The sequence below is a fragment of the Triplophysa dalaica genome, chromosome 5 (genome assembly GCF_015846415.1).
Source record: "Triplophysa dalaica isolate WHDGS20190420 chromosome 5, ASM1584641v1, whole genome shotgun sequence".
NCBI classification, from domain to species: Eukaryota; Metazoa; Chordata; class Actinopteri; order Cypriniformes; family Nemacheilidae; genus Triplophysa; species Triplophysa dalaica.
The window spans coordinates 2,020,422-2,037,331 of NC_079546.1; the positions used below are offsets into that span (position 1 = coordinate 2,020,422).

General features: G+C 39.9%; 2 protein-coding genes across 10 annotated transcripts in view; both read left to right on the plus strand.

Annotated features, from left to right (window-relative positions):
• Positions 1 to 4,178: 4,178 nt before the first annotated feature.
• On the plus strand, positions 4,179 to 6,327 carry tnni4a (troponin I4a; the record flags this gene model as incomplete). Its single annotated transcript, XM_056748994.1, has 5 exons — positions 4,179 to 4,247; positions 4,474 to 4,605; positions 4,714 to 4,803; positions 5,373 to 5,543; positions 5,786 to 6,327. Coding segments are annotated over 5 exons (549 nt in total), but the record flags the coding sequence as incomplete, so codon positions are not given.
• A 2,595-nt stretch (positions 6,328 to 8,922) lies between these two features.
• cald1a (caldesmon 1a) overlaps positions 8,923 to 16,910 on the plus strand; it is a 37,500-nt gene continuing 29,512 nt past the window's right edge. For 7 of the 9 annotated variants that reach the window (XR_008906661.1, XR_008906662.1, XR_008906664.1 and 4 more), the window contains exon 1: positions 8,923 to 9,076. The gene's annotated coding sequence lies outside the window, so the exon portion shown is untranslated. The remainder of the gene's footprint in view (positions 9,077 to 16,910) is intronic. The other 2 variants (XM_056747942.1, XM_056747943.1) reach the window with 1 other exon arrangement.

Here is a 16,910-nt window from a genome sequence, read left to right on the forward strand (position 1 = left end):
TACATTATTAAGTCTTTTTATACGATCGAAATTAAGGGACTTTAAAATAAGAAAAATATTTGCCTGTTAGCTAAGAAAAATAAACTAACTTAATTCAATAAATTCGAGAGTTTTTTACCCCATTGGTAGATATTTTTCTTGTTTTTAGGCATAACATTTCCTAATTTTTTATAAATATAAATAACTTTTTTTACTCCTATGGCAGATTTCTTTTACATTTTTTTATTTTTATTGATACATTTATTTTAATCAAAATTGTGTTATTTTACCCCATTGGGATATTTATCTTGATGATTTGTTTTCTTCTGAAAACGAGACTTAATATCCAAATATCAGAGCCTAAAATCACTGTTAAGAATTCTTAAAGTAGGAATTCATATTTTCCGGTGTACACCAACCTTGTCTAAAATATATTGATAAAGAGCTCTTCAATGGTTGATATTTAATTAATCTGTCTGCCCTTGTAATTCCCTAGCAACCACTTTGAACACCCTAGCAAACTTTTAAACCCCAGTCAACCGAGCAAATCATGTATTAGTTCTATTTCATCCATGACAAGTTTAAGGGTTGTGTTATCAGTGATAACAGTGTGGCAGCGATGAGTGGAAACCACCCTAAAAATAAACTTGATCAGAGGGTCATGCCGAGGTGTGCATATATTCAGCCTCCTGCAGCGGCCGTAGCTCATGAACTATGCGTCATGGGACGATTGTGTCCCCCAACATCCCCTTGCGTGTCGACAGCTGCCGCTCCATACCCGGAATACCACAAAAGTTGCGTGTCCTTCCAATGTTCATGTGTCTCCGTGCTCGGTCGCATGCGTTCCTACTGTGTGCTTTATCTGCAACGCCGATCCCAAAACATTTTTCAGATGCATTATGGGTTGTGAGTGTGTCGATCTGGGGGGGTTCAGCCTGAGACGTGCATGCCCACTAGGATATCTTTACAACATGCATACATGTTTTAAAGTGCTATGATCCGTTCTCGTGTTGTTTTTAAAACGTTCACCTGTAATAATGTTGTGCTTGGCTGAATATTAGGACTCTGATTTAAAATTCTGTTCCTCCAAGCATTGCAAAATGATGGTGTCAGGCAATGCTATAAAATGCTCAATTAAACAATTATGTGCGGTACCTGACCGAGAGGACACCAAAAGTCTTTGTTGTGATTCGGGGGGCCACGGGAGTCTTAACGCATGAATTATAATTCATGTGAACCTCTCTATTAATAAAAACCTTTAACATTGTACGCACCAGAGCAAACACAAGCGTAATGAGTTATAATTGTGTGTTGTGCATTATTTTCCCAATTCCAGTACAATGGTGCGCCAAAAGGTGCCGAGCGGCATTCTCAGGAGGCGTAGCAGTGGGTTATTTTGGTTGGCCATTCGGGTGTGAGAGGTGAGGCATGAATCATTGAAAATCACACTACACCATGTCTCTCTACCATAACTTCTCTCTTCAGTCTCCTGGCTCTCTCTTTAAAGGTAAGACTCAACAGCCTGGCGTAGAAATCAAAATGTTGGAGAGTAAAAAATGTTTGAAGAGTCTTTTTGATTGAAGCAGAAAGATGAGATGTTCACTTCCTTTAGTCATTTTTGTGCATTTTGGCACGATCAACACAGAGGCATTCAATCTAATAGTGTGTGATGTGATATATAGAGGTGAAACGGCAGGTCGTCGTTGGACACGGCTGGAATGACATTCTGGATGAAGGTGTTGGTTGTAAATGTACAATGTGTGAGATGCTGTCTGTCACAGCGAGGCAGGTGCTGTGTTGTTTTACACGCGCACATATTCTCCATTATAGACATTTTGAAATAAAACTAACAGAGCTATGCAGTTACTGAAGTCTCTGGCCCTCTCTTCTGCTCACTGGAACGTTAAGACGAATATTTTAGGCGTATGTGCTATGACTGTTTTAGTCTTAATGTTTCAATTAAAAACTTACAAGCTTAAGGCAAAACTTGAGAAAGTAACTTTAAACGTAAAAAAGTTTCTAGAAGTTGAAACTTTTCAACCGTCTGCCTTATGTTCTGATTATGTAAGAGTCGAGGACAAGTTACAAACCTATATAGCTGATGTTATGGTTGTTGGACGCTTGAAGTGTCTGTATGCAGACGGATCGGTTTGCGTTGCAGTCGGGTTTCTTCGTCTTCAGAGTTTGTATAGTGAAAATGCATCGGACAAACTGATTAAACATTTTTATATGCCGATAAAATCGTATCGTCTACTACAAATCAAGTATTATAATAGATGTTTAAGATAACCATTTATTTATTCGCAAAAATATTTCTATAAGAGGAATAATTTAAGGAGTAAAATCCTTAATCTTTCAAATAAACTTGCGTAATATTGTACAATGAGGTGCAGTTACTTTTCAATCAGAGCTCTCTGTATTGTAATTTAGTTCATTTAAAATTTGCCCCCATTGACTTTCCATTGTACTTATTTTTATTCCTCCTATGGAAAGTCAAGGAGGACTTATTTTTAAAGTGAGCTACTCCTTTAAATATCAATATGTATATAAAGATCAACGAGATTGCCTTTCCAATAGTCACACCAGCAAAAAAAGATTGTCATTGGCAACCAAGTCCCTCAGACGGTTTGAGTCTTATGGCACCTGTGTTATCAATATCTCCCATCACTGGGTTGGATTCACATATAAAAACATGAGTTTCTGAACTTCCTATTCACACGCTTTCCACCAGTGAATGTCATCCCTCAACACCATTTTCCAGGAGAGACCCCATTAACCCCTGCTCAGAGCTGCGGACCCTCCTGTGTGCCGCTCAAGGTCACTGTTTTCTCCGAGGGGCCAGTAATGTCAGGACCCCGATCTCTACCGAGTGCAAGCTTTAATGAATGTATCTGTAAAACCTGTGAAAATAAAAAAACGCTGATGTGCACAGAGAGGGTTTGTTACATTGTTGGAAAGAAAGGTCACCCTTCTCCCGTGTTTGTGTCAAAAAGAAACCCAATGTCCGGTTACCTGAATACCACACGCAGTGTGTGCATACTAGAAACGTGTTAGTATACTCGCGAATTTTGATGTCAAAGGGGACAGACTTATTTCACGCATTTAGACGTCCTTTTTTCAAGAGCGACCTCTTGATCGTGGCGTCACTTTTAATCTGTGACCGTTGTTTGGCATTCGCCTGCTGATGTGGCCAGGAATGAATCAGCTGGCCTGAATTGAAGTGCTAAATGGTGACCACAATTATTTTGGCTTCCTTTCAGGTCACATAGTGTGTTGGAGTCATGTCTGAGGGGTAAGTGTGAGCTTTATTTGGATACTGACCCTGTCAATGTCATTCGAAACAACTTATTTACACAAAGCAACGAAAGCAGAGCTGTTGTTATTGCTATTATTTAATTGTTATACTTAAAGGGATAGTTTGCTGAAAAAATATCCGTCATCACTTATACACCATCATCTTCACAAGATAGTTTGAGAAATGTCTCAGTGGTTTTGTATCCGTACAATGGAAGTCAACGGGGTCATTTTTCTTCAAAATCTCTTGAGTTCTGTAGAAGAATGTCATACAGGTTTTGAAATGACGTGTAAATGATGAGAAAAATAATCCCCTCTTAATATTTATACTTAAACTAAATATAATTGAAGTTGTGCATCTAAAACAGAGATTTGCTATTGCAAGAAAACGAAAAATATACCAGAGAACAAATATCTAAAACCCATATAGGAACTCCCCGGTAGCCACCTTTAACACTTTAAATAATCAATGTTGTTCTTATGTCATCTGATGCATGCGTTGTTTTGTTTGATTTGTTTTGTAAACATCCATTGACGTCCCCACAGACCGGTAAGCAAATTCACACTGTGTTTGTCTTGAGTGTTTTGTTTTGCCTTTGTTTTATTTATAAATTAAAAGTGTCCACGCTAACAAACCCATTGAATTCTTATGGCAGTGGATGTAATGACCCTATACTTTTCCCCTGCGTGAGACCGTGAAGAAAATGAACAGCATGTTAAAAACTAATCTACGCCGCAAGTTTCATCTGGTCCACTTAAACTCCACTGTGCGACTGAGCCCTCAATTTGGAAATTGAAACTGGAATGGTGTCAGACAGTTAATGCATGCAGCACAGCGTGTGTGGATTAAACTCGCCAGCAGGATTGTTTTAACATGACTGCAGATTATAATGAGCCGCTCTTAACTCTTCCCCATCCTCCAGAAGAAAAGGACAAAGTCAAAGTATTCAGCGACACGCAGGCTTCTGCTAAAGGTGGGTCAGAAACTACACCGACATCAAACAGCACTCGTGTCCCGATGAGAGATTAGATGAAATTCAGTTTGATCTCTGCGTTTAATTTGTCTTTGTAGATTTATTGCATCATTATTTTCATCTCAGACATCATGCAAAGCAAAGCTGTCTGTGGAGGCAATCTGTTCTTGGAGAATTCCCGTGATTTTACTTTACACTAACTTGACTTCTCTCGGCTGACCCTCAGACCAAATTGCTGAGAAAAGCAGAAAGTTTGCTGGTGATAGAAAAAGAGCAAAAAAGCATCGAAAGAGAAAACGCCCTCAGGGAGAGAGCGCCACCCCTCAAACTTTCCGGCCTTTCCGTTCAAGAACTGCAGGTGCAAATGTTGACCGTAACATATTTATCGTGCTGTATTTTATCATGGCCACGTGTTCTTTTAAGAATGCATGATTGTTTTTACATTAGTAAACTGAGATCTTTGCAGGACCTTTGTAAAGATCTGCACCAGAAGATCGATATTGTGGATGAAGCCAGATACGACCTGACTATAAAAGTTGCCAGAAATGAAGCAGAGGTATTTCATGTTAAATATTGTTGCAACCAATAAAAGAAATGAAGAGTTTGGTTACAAAAAATCATTTTTTTTTAGCGTGCATTCCACTTAATATCAATCAAACTGCAGTTGGTTTGTTTTGATTTAAGCCATCATAACTTAAAAAAAACTGCTAACTAACACTATAAAAACACGATAACATAATAAAAAACAGTTGTGTTTATAATGTTAAAAACGACATTTTGGAAACAAACTCTTCAAATATAATAATATTTTCAATAGCAAACAATGGTTCTTGAATGTCGATTATGATATGTATAATTTAATACAAAACCTTAAAATTGAAATAAAAAGATTAAAATATATATAATGCAATAAAAAATGACTATACACACTTTATATATATACTTTATATTATGTATATTATTATTTATATAATATACTGTAATAAAACTAAGTGAATATTGTAATAGAATATAAATAAAACAAAAATTATTTAACTATGCAAAATATTTGTTGATATACATATATAAATGTAATAAAATGAAGTCTACTTTTTGATTCATTCGCTAAATTCTTGTTTTTGCCAGATTCTGTCACTAACCCAGAAGATTTATGAACTGAAGGGCAAAATGAAGCGACCGAACCTGAAGCGGGTGAAGAAGTCAGCAGATGCCGTGCTGGGAGCGCTCACGGACAACAGAGTCACGAAAGCGGACTTTAAAGCCAACCTCAAAACAGTGAAAAAGGAAGAGGAAAAGGTAAAGCTCTGCTTTCTAACAAGTGCTCTCGTGCTCAGAGAGTCACCTGTCTGCCTCTCACCTCAGTATGAATAGACGGATTATTTCGATTCCTTTGAAGGCCCAGCGGTGGTGAAATGTTGGCATTTAAAGAGCTCCTGTCTGTTTGAGGCGTGATGCCACAGTCCGCTGTTATCAGACATGCACGTGCAACTATTTCTGTCTTACTGAAGCGTGTTTTTGCCGTTTCTCTATTGCTGCAGAAGGAAGAGGTCACGGACTGGAGGAAAAACGTGGAGGCCATGTCAGGCATGGAAGGCAGAAAGAAACTGTTTGACGCCGGGCAGTAGATGAAAGCGTGCGACATATCTCCATCCGAACACAGGCCTGCTAGAAAACGACCTATGTTCATGGTTTCCATCACAATTCCCATTAAATCCATTAGGATGTATGTGATGGTTTCTATTGCTTATTTTCTTCTTCATATAACAGTGACAGTTAGAATTTTAATCACCTAGAATATCACATGGTAAATTATTCATTTATTTGGTCGATCAGCTGTGGCTCGCTTGCAATATTAATTTTGTGATCACTGCGATAATAAAAACACGTGGGCACCGTCTGTAGAGAAGCAAAAGATAATATAAACTAATATTCATATCGACTGTGTAAATATTGGGTTCATAGTCTGTGTTGATTGAAACAAATAAGGTTACCCTTGGTTGAAGAGCGTGCTCATTTTATTACCACTTTGTAGTGTACAAACGTAAAGGGTTTCATTTTTAATAAAATCGTATCGAGTGAATTGGGTAGTTTGTGACCTTCATTTAAAATATCAAAGATTTGATTAAAACAGGCTTTAATGTCACTTCCACGAATCTGCATCTGGTCACCCAGGTAAGGGCAGTTCTGTCTTTTGACCTACAGGTGGCACTGTGCATTTAACACTTTACCACCCTCGCATACTGGTTGTATTTGTGTATTTACAATGTGTAAACAGCAGGGGGCGACAGAGTAACAGCCAACTCCAGATTTCCAGCATGCCATAAGATTCCTTTGTGTTATAAAAATGTGCAGGTCTCTCTTCTGTGGTGCAAATAAAGCAGAATATTAAAGGCTGACAATCCCAGCCCCCATATACTTTCACTACAATGATAGTGAATGAGGACTAGGGCTGTCATTTCTTAATATTCTGCCTAAAAACTGAATATGACTATTGTGAGAAGTACACAATGAGGGAAATGTCATTTTAAGTGCACTGTCCCTTTAATTGGAGCCTCATTTAGGGAATGTCATTAAATATCTCACAGTATTCCCCAAAGAATATTACGCAAGTATTTCCTTGTACAAATAGAGAGAAGTACATCTGTGGTGTAAAATCTGACATTCTGCCTGTGGACATATGTAATGATGTTTACATAAGGAAGTAAAGAGAGGTAAGAGGAAGGAATTTGGGTGGCACTGTATCCTCAATTGCAAGGCAGATGGCAAACTGGCACGGTTATGGCAGTCAGTCATCAAGACTGGAGTCAGCACGTCCGCTTGAACACAAGGGAGCTTTAGGTCATGAGAGATTAAGTCAACAGGGAAACATATAAAATCTGTGAATTTAGGTAAACTAGTGCGTGTAATAATGTGGAGTTTTGGATATATAGTTGTATATTTTACATATGTTTTACCTATAAATATTTGGCCTGCATGCATAATCTTAAAGAACGCATTATTTTATTTCCTGTTGTATTAGTGCAGATTTATGAGCAAATGAGATTTGGTTTGGATTGCACACAGATGATGTCTTTAAGGTAATGTTCCACACTTTTTGGGCTTGAAGGTTAAGCTTTGATGTGAAAGACATTCAGATCAATTAAAATCATATTGTACATCTTTGGTTAACTGAATTATGTCGAGAAGAGATGTTTTCTCAAGGTCCTGTAAAACCGTCGTCATTTTGCATATGTGATTCATGATGAACTTTTCATCACGAGTTGTGTTATTCTGTACAGTAGGTGTAGCCTCACCTGACACATCCACAGGACACACCCACACAGGGAACGCCCACATTTTGTTTACCAGTGCTTTTGTTAAATAGTTAGTTTTGCTGGTATTAAACGATTTGAGGTACTTACTAGCAAGTAAACTAGATTTTAATTACCAGATTTTTTTTATTTTGATCAATACTATCCCTGATATGTTGGTCCAAGAATGATGGTCCACTGTGAAAGAGAGGAAGAGATGGACATTTGTCTCACAATGTCAATCAGAGAGCATAAAGACGAGATATTTTAAAGACACACATTTTCATGAACTCATAAAATGGGAAGTTAAATGTTCTTTCTATAAAATAGTTGCTAGAATCTAAGGCACGTTAGAAAAGTAAACATCTGAAATCTACAGTTAAATTTAGTCCAGACAAGGCCTTCAGATCGAGAGACTAAAAAGCTTGGCAGCCTCTCCTTCGTAACCAAATTATAGGCAAACCGATCGACATTTGACTGCTCTTGGTTTTCTGTTCATGGCAACTATTCTTTTAAGTCGCATGGAAAACAAATGCATTCTCATTGTCCTTTAGTACTGTTCAAGAATTTAATTTCAATAATTATATTGTTTGCACACACGCCTCCCAGAATAATTTTCATGTCTGGGCGCGCCAATCCTCACATCTCACTCGTGCACATTTTAGTCAAAACATCCTTCTGTGTACCTCAGCATTGTGAGAAACACAAATCCAAAGCAGAGTGCTCTAAATTGAAGCCCATTGTTTGGAGGGCGGCCTCATCTCTATTGTTTTGAATGATGGTGAGGAACAACAGCCCATGCATCATAACACCGCTGTTGTTGTCCTATCATTGCGTGGCAGGCTGAGTTGACAAAAATCTAACTAGGACACGGCATCATGTATGTAAACATGTGAACATGCCTTTGAAAATGATTTTGATTGGAGTATAATAATATCTCAAGGTCACATTTATAATATTAATCGCCTGAAACATGTTAACTATAGTCAGATGATAGCAACCCAAAAGATATTTGATGAGAGAAACATTATTACACAGCAACATGTATAAGTCCTAAACAAACAGAATCCTTCTGTTTAAAAGAAAATGTTTGTTCATTTGAATATAATATAATAAATAGATTTAAATACTGTAGATGTAGCCTATATATAACATATTGTATAAGTATTGTGACTGAATTGTTGATATCAAATGTGTGATACAAATATATATAATCCTCACATAAAGAGAAAGAAATCACATAAAGATGTTTTTAATGGTTAAAATGGGAATTGTATTGGTTTTATTGTGTTTACTGGTGATGTGTTGTCTTTGTGACAGTGTTGATGCTGAATGAATGTACCGCGCAGGATATGTGGGAACGGTGCGTAAAGGCGGAGGTTTGGAGTCGGGATGAGGGAGGAGCTTCACAAACTCCGAGTCCTGTTACTGAAAGTTGCAGATTTGGGAGTGAAAGAGAAGCTGAAGCTCGATCTACTGTCACTTTCTCGTTGCAGATCTTTCTAAAGGACGCGCACTTTCGTTCATCTTATTGCACAGGTACGTTTGCGCGTCTCCGGATGTTTAGACGCGACACTTGACAAACTTTACGCACTTTATATAAACTCTTCCTCTTCCTTTGATAAAATATTAACCATTTGTCGCCCGTCTTAATGTGGCTTAACATGCGTTTTATTTTGAATAATTTCTATTATCTAGTGTGTGTTGTGTTTCATATAGGATCTTAAAAGGTTGGGCGGAAAAAACAGACGTAATATAAATGTCTTTAGGGGAAGACTTTGTACGCAGTTGTGTTACAAACAAAGGCGTTGTAGATTTGTTTTTTGGATGCTTGTTTACAGAAAACGTTTTTATTTCTTTTTATCTCTTTTAAGCTTTCCTCCCACACCCACCCTTGTACAGAGATCCTTATCACATTGAAGAATCAGTCTGGGTTTACTTTCCTCTGCTCTAGAAATAATCCTGTCTGTATTGGTTGACAAGCTCTCTAAATATTATTTGAATATTGTTAGTATTTAAAACAACAATAGCAGTTTCAGTCCTGTATTGACCTGACGAAATGGGTCCCGTAGCATTCCATATATGCTGCTGTAGCGTACTCAACAACAGGAAGTTCTCATCTCTTTACACCGGCCGTATGAAAATTGTTTAGTAATACTTTAGGGGCTTTGTGTAAGCACCTCATCCAGAGGTCCATTGACATCTCGTAGTCTAAACAATGTTATCCCATGCCTCCTAGATGTATGCTATCCTGTAACACATTAAGATTCTCATTGGTGTCGTCCAAAGTGGATTTGGCGTTTTTCTTCTTTGCGGCGTGGCATCACCGGCCATGAACATTCTTATATTGTTTCATTCGTTTCTGTTGTGGGATTTGGGACAGTGTAGGGGAGGGATGCTTTGGGAAACGTCTCATCTGAGAATTGTGGGGGATTCCAGTGCTCTGTGACGCCCCTCGATTGCTGCTGTTGCGTTTTGGCAGCCGAACCGTAAATCCAGACACTTACAGTACTACTTAGTTTTGCAACCTGTAAGGTTTATTCAACAGCCCGGTTAAACACAACCGCACAGGCCAGGCTTCATATCTTCCTCCTGTAAGGCGGATGTATATTTGGCTGATTCTCCAACCAGCTAAAACAATAGTGTGCATGCAGCTTAGTACAGAATCTGTCATATTCCGTCTGGGGAACTGGTTTTATTGCTCTGACCTTCAGCTGCACGAGTTTTTAGAAAAAGTCTGAAAGCAGAAGTGATGATGAGACATCTCGGTATCTGCGCGGACAGTGCGGCGTTGTGCACACGGAACACTGCAGAGCGAGACGGGGCCAGTAATTGGCCATGAAACTGGATCTGATAACAGTGTGGTGTTTGGAAAATATGCGGGGAATGCCCTCGCCTTAAAAGGAACATATTGAACACGGAGACTGATGATTGGAATAGCTTCTGGAATGATAAACAGTCCTGTTTTGCTCCTGAAGGGTTTCTCATGGGCTTCAGACATAAATGCTCTGATAACATGGGTGGCACTGTCCTGCATTTCTGTAGTTTGGTGGCCATCATATCTATAGACGTTTTTGAGTCGTCATTCAGACACATATTGCCCGTCGGGTACTTATTTATTTCTAAGAGCTGTTGCATTTACCAGAGCTTGATTTTGATCTCCAACAAAAACATGAAAATGCATCTAGACGAGCTGATAATTGAATTAGCATGTTTGCGTGTTCGAGGTTTCTCTAAATGTGCAACGCTCTTAGCACTTTACCACAGTCAAGCTATTGGTTATCCACAAAACATCCCCAAATTACTTTGGAACAGACTGGGAAGATTTATTACCGTCACTTGGACGCAACTACTCAATCTCTATTTTTATTTGTTTCAAGTCACTTGTGTATAGCAAAACTGTAGTTATATTTATTTTAAACATCTCCTACGAAAGGGTTCGTTGGCATGATCGACACGCAGCGGTAACCTCAAGAGATGCAATCCAGCTGCCCCTCCCCTTACTCAGCTTTTTCTCTCCTCTGCTTTGAATCCGATAGCCTGTAATTTAAAGCATTGAGTCCAGGAACCGCAGATGTGTAGCACAGCGACGAGTGCTTTCAGAACCAACAAGCTCCACAATGACTGTGACGATCGGGAGACGTGGCGAAACTGAGGGCATTCCTCAAATGTGAAGTCAGGGTCGTCTGAAACGTTAGCTTGTGTTTATTTAGGTCCCTGCAAATATGCAATAAGTGTCCCAGATGTTTTGTCAGTAATATATAAAGCTTAAATTCCTTCTACATTAAATCCTACTGCAGCGAGGGTACGTTTTTTTGGTGAGATTTGACTTTGCGGTGTGTTTGTTGTTCTTCTTTGAGACTGCGGGTTTCAATGGAAAAGTCTGAGGGTGGAACGACAAATGTGCCCTAGGGCTGCTTCTGTGGATCATAGAGCAGTCGGGTTACAAACAGACCGCTGATTTGCAGAGATTTCAGGGGGATGACGGGTGACGATGTTTGCACTTCCACTTTCTAGCTTTAGGACAGAAGCATGTTAGATCCCAGCAAGCAGATGATTTACCGGGAGGAACACGGACATGTTTAGCCCCAACCCAAAATTGTAGCCAAAGTCAGGATCGAACAAGAATGCAAAAAGATGAATTTATGTTTCAACAAATTATAAATGACTACAGGGGGAAATTGATATTCGTGAGGAAAGTTAATTAATCGCATTGTAACGTAACCAAACAAATTTAGGGCTTTGGGCTGATTCTCATCTGCAAAAACATGCACAGGAAATGTTTCAGCGAGTCCATATTCCCCCGTCCTCGGCCGACCGAAGGACCATAATTCCCATCTCACCCCGCTCCGGCCCTAAGCTAAACAAACAAATCTAATGGAGAGATGTCCATTCCAAAGCACTGTGAGGAATTAGAGGACATCAACCATGATGCACAACCACAAGAATGCATGAAAATTGACGTTGACTCTCGCATGAGGTCATGTTGATGCAGAGGATTACGTTGCGAGCATGCCAACGCTCCCATAAAGGTGATGAGGGAGAGCCAGCGAGTGATGATTCCACGACTGCCGATACCGATGAGGTAACAGCGCTCTAGCGAGCTGCTACTCAAATAGACGCAACTCCTCCGACCTTCTGACCTGAGAAAACATGCACGCTTTACTTTTCCTCTCACTGTCAAGCCATACATGGTCACATCCACATTCATTCGTTTTGAGAGCCAAGCCGGGTCAAAGAGCCAGCCAGTTTGGTGTTGCGATGTTGCAGTTAACATGATGTTGAGGGTATCAAGTAACACGAAACACATGCACGGATGGTCGCATTGAAAACTAGCGATAGCATAGCCATCGGCGGCCTTGTTTGTGTGTCTGTTAATGCTTTAATAGAGCTGTTGTGTGTGCGTCTGGTAATGGTAGCAGCCAGCGGTAATTGTTTAAGAGTGCCTTTATGGACTGAACTCTTTTCTTCTAATCAGAAGCATGTTTACGTGCTAGCATGCTAGCCACGAAGGAATCCTCAGAAATGCGAGGCGGCGCTGCACGCACCCTCTTTCATTCCACTTCACATGTCGTCGCGTTGTTCTTGAGAGCCAATTAAAGCGTGAGATCAAAGAAACCAGGGCTGTCGTTCAGGACTCTTTTTCTACGTGTGTCGAGCGTGCTAAATGAAATGCGTCTTAACATAATTCAAACTGCACATTAAAGGGGGGTCAGCGTAAGAGCTGAGAGGCACAGCGTCCCCAGTCTGTTTCTTCATCGGCTTGTGACGTGCCGTAGCCGACAGCTGGCACGGAATCCGTGTGAGTTTTTAATCTGAAGTGTTCTTTGAAAAGAGGAACAGGCATTCGGGAGAGTCTTACCTCATGTGAAATGTGTTATTAATGATTCCCCTTTATTATCGCTCACGCTATTAATAAACATCTCAGGTCTGGCTTTCTTAAAGCAGGTTTTATTACCCTTCAGCTGTAACGTTAGACCAAGCTAGCGTAGGCTGCTGTACGACTAATGAATCTAAGCGGGAGGGATTGCATGCTGGGAATTTGTTTGGTTTGTATCCCGATGGTCGATAAAGATCAGAACATAGCAAATCAAATCAAGGGATTAAAAAGTGGAAACCTTGAAAGTATGCATTGTGTTTGCGGCAGCTCGCATGCATGATATGTGGAACAGGAGCTTTGTCTCAAAACCTAGTTAGCTGCCTATCTTTGATGAAAAGACTATCCCAGAATGCACCACAACAAGTGTTTATAAAACAAGATTATTATAAATATATTTATTATTGGATTTGGTAACCATGTCTTTCAGAAGCCAAATAGAGCAAAATTAGCACTTGGCCACGATGTGCCCAAAACAATAGCCAACAAGACGTTGTTTATTTCATCCTGTTCTGATGCGGTAAACAAAACAGCGATTCAAATTAAAGTTAAGTCGGATATAATTACAGACCCATTATTGCTAATGACAGATACACAAAGAATTCAAACATGTTTAAAAGTGGGCGAAGGCGTTTTATGTCTTAGGCTTATTATAAGTGGTGCAGTGCTGGAGAGGTTTTGATAAATGCGACTGAGCTCGGTGTGTTGTGTGTGTGTGTGCGTTGGGTTATGTAAGGCCAGCAGACCTCATTATGGTTTGTTTTAATGAACATGGCCTGAGTAACTAGAACAATGGGCACTTGTTACAAACCCGTCTGCCAGTCTGCAGTGTGTGTGTGCGGTTGCAATGCCACTCAATTCCGTGACGGACGTCTGCGAGACCACCGCGGATAATAATGGGGGCTCCATTAGTTCAGGTTAGAATTAATGAACGGGAATTGAGTCGCGGATGCCCGAGCCGTCCTGAAATGCAATAGCATGTCATAAAAGATCTATGTCAACACAGCCAATGTCAGAGTAGACTCTGAATGGGTGTGTGTGTGGCACAGGTGCGTAATGGTAAATACGTCTTGGAGTCGCTCCAATGGTACGTGGGTTTTTGGTGTAATCTCATTTCCAGTTTCGGCCATTAGTTACGATCCCACTGCCAGAAACTCAAAACCAGCCCATAGCTCCAATATTCAATTATTTACAATTTCATGCTTGCCTGGGATTTGTGTTTTTCTTGTAAATGTAAAGATTACGCAGCGAACGTCAAACTCTGAGGTAATGATTTATGCAGCTTTTTCTTTAAGAGGGGTGCACAGATTCGATCTGCATGACCGAGAGCGCTCGCAGTCAAACCGCTGCAATATTTCGCTCGACTTAAAAAGCGGAATTTATCATAAAGCTCGCAAAATCGTCCAACGTCGACTAAGTACACGTGACAGCGTGTTGGAGGGAAAGAAAAGAGAGAGTTTTCCTGGAACTGGCAGAAAGAAAGACTTTGAGGTTTCCTGAAACACAAGTAGCTGCACAGCCCTGTGGCACTAAACATAGGCCTGGTGATTTTACCAGACGTCGCATCAACGTGGGCGCGCTTATGCCAACGTCTCCAGATTTACACCTCGTGCTGCCATCTCTTAAGTGTCCGCCGGGGCCACGCAGCGCTCAGACTCCCTAAAATCGCTGGCCTGTAGCCATGCTAATAATAACAGCCAGCAGAAATATGCGCAGAAGAGGGGAGATCCAGTGGCGTAGCTGGAAGAGAGGGGCACGGGAAAGGGTTCGGCGTTCACACAGGAATGTGTGATCTGAGGAAAAGTCACAGAGTAGAGCAAAGCCGCACATGAATGTATTTTGCAATGAATGCGAATGCAAAGACTTTACAATTAATTTGTGAGACGTGATCTGCGATTGCAGTGATCTTTTACTGAAGAAAATACCCTGGAGCATTATATTAGCATCACAAAGTACTTTAAATGCAATGCTGCTTTGGATAAAAGTGACTCAAATTATGGCTGCACGATTAATCGTAATTCCCATTCAAATCGGTATTAGATCAATCGCTATTTGTGAAATCGTAAAGGCTGTGGCTATGTTTTATGCGCAGCTTGTTCATAAAGCACGACTCTGTGGGAAATGCTGCTCCATCCGAAAGCACTGCATGTTTGATTCGCTTACAACGTGCATTTTAAAAAAGCAACACCCTTCAAACCCTTCAAACATCATCCTTATAAATATACTTTATTATCATGAAAATACCTGTGGCTTGAAAAACAGTGAGCGAAAGATGCCAGATGTAGATAGGAAGACGGCATTTCCTGGTTATTATACGTGTGGTACTTCTTCTAAGGATCATTGGAGTTTCTGTGCGAGATCGCCCTCTGACTTTCGGTTGCAGCTGCATTTAACAGTATTTCGATGACAAACTGCGCATAAAATATCGCAGCCAACTGCCAAATCGTATACGGTTTCTTTCCATTTAATAGTGCAACCCTATGTGAAATGCATATGTTCAATAGAAAGTCATCTTTTTTAAGCTCCAGACAAAATTGTTAGACAATGTTTATAGCTAGCTGCTTCAAAAACGACACGATTTACTTATGCATCCTGTTAGCATAAACGCATGAAGGTAACTCTATCGCCCCCTTGAGTAATGTGTTTGCAAAGCCTTGGTGTCAACGTAAAGTGTACAGTAAACTTCTTGTGTTATGTATACTGTAAATTATGCATGTACGTTCTTTTGGATGTGAAATGGCAGTAGAAAGCTTTGTTTCTTGTTGCATCTCTCAGGCTGTCATCAAGACTGTTGCGGTTGCATTTAGCTTCATGCCTGACCAGCGAAGATCTTTAACTGTCCGTCGTGAGCCAGACATGTTTCTATCTCCGAGGGCTTTAAGACAGTCTTGCTTGTCGTTAGCGACGACGTATGTTATGTGCGTCCATTTGCTCAACCGTCACACCGTGTGTTCTGGTTGTTTGCTCAAAAGATCTGTTTCCAGAACGCCTGAATGATGCATCCTACCTCGCATCCTCATGAATTCTAAGTAACGTCTTTCGGTGAGGTCATCTAGACCGATGCATGATCTTGTTTCTAACAACTCTCGTGAGGAACCCGCGGTTTTCATACAGTAGATTTCCCATTAATTAATGCAAATAAAATCTAACACAACAGTACATTTCATTGAATCTTGAGGTATAAATGGAAAGAAACCAGTTGTGTAGCAGGATGGAAAATTTTTTTGTCCTCATTGAGCAAGTGTCGAAAACAAACATCATGACAGAAGCTGACAGACGCTGGAATGAAAGGACCATGTCGTACACGTGTTGGCCGTACGCGTCATGCTTTGGGTTTGTATGCTACCATGTAAGGCACGACTAAAAGACATGTCTCCCACGTTGATGTTGAACCCCGTCTTAAATCACTCAGTTGATTGCTTCAAGCGTCGTGTCACGGTTATCAAGCGGTGTTCGACAGACACGTTTTACAAGTCGCACATCAGGAACTCTTTATCTTTATGAGAAATACATTTTTATGTTCCATTAAACGTTCCAGCTAGCCGTAACAGACGGGAGAAAGCACATGTAGGGTGTTGATGTTAACTGCCATTTAATGCAAATGTTTCGTTGTGAATATCTTATTTCTACTAAATCATCATTCATATGTGAAAAAGCATTTCTGAAAATTTAACCTTGAAAACTTTAACGTCTTGTAGTTTCTTATGCAAAATAAGAAGCGTCAATAAACTCTCAGTATTTATCATATTATAAACACAAATTTGACTACTTTTTGAAATCATTTACGGCACTAAACACCCGTCAACCGTTTTCATCATATTTTTGGCTGAGATTAATCTGAATCTCATAATCTATATTGTTAGATTTAGCTAATGTATTCTGGTCTTTACAGACAAGGTCACATTTGGTGTGGGCAAAAACAAACTTGAAATGGAAATGATACACAATTGTTTTGTTTATGATATCTTGCATGGCATCGTGGTGAAGTCATTCATT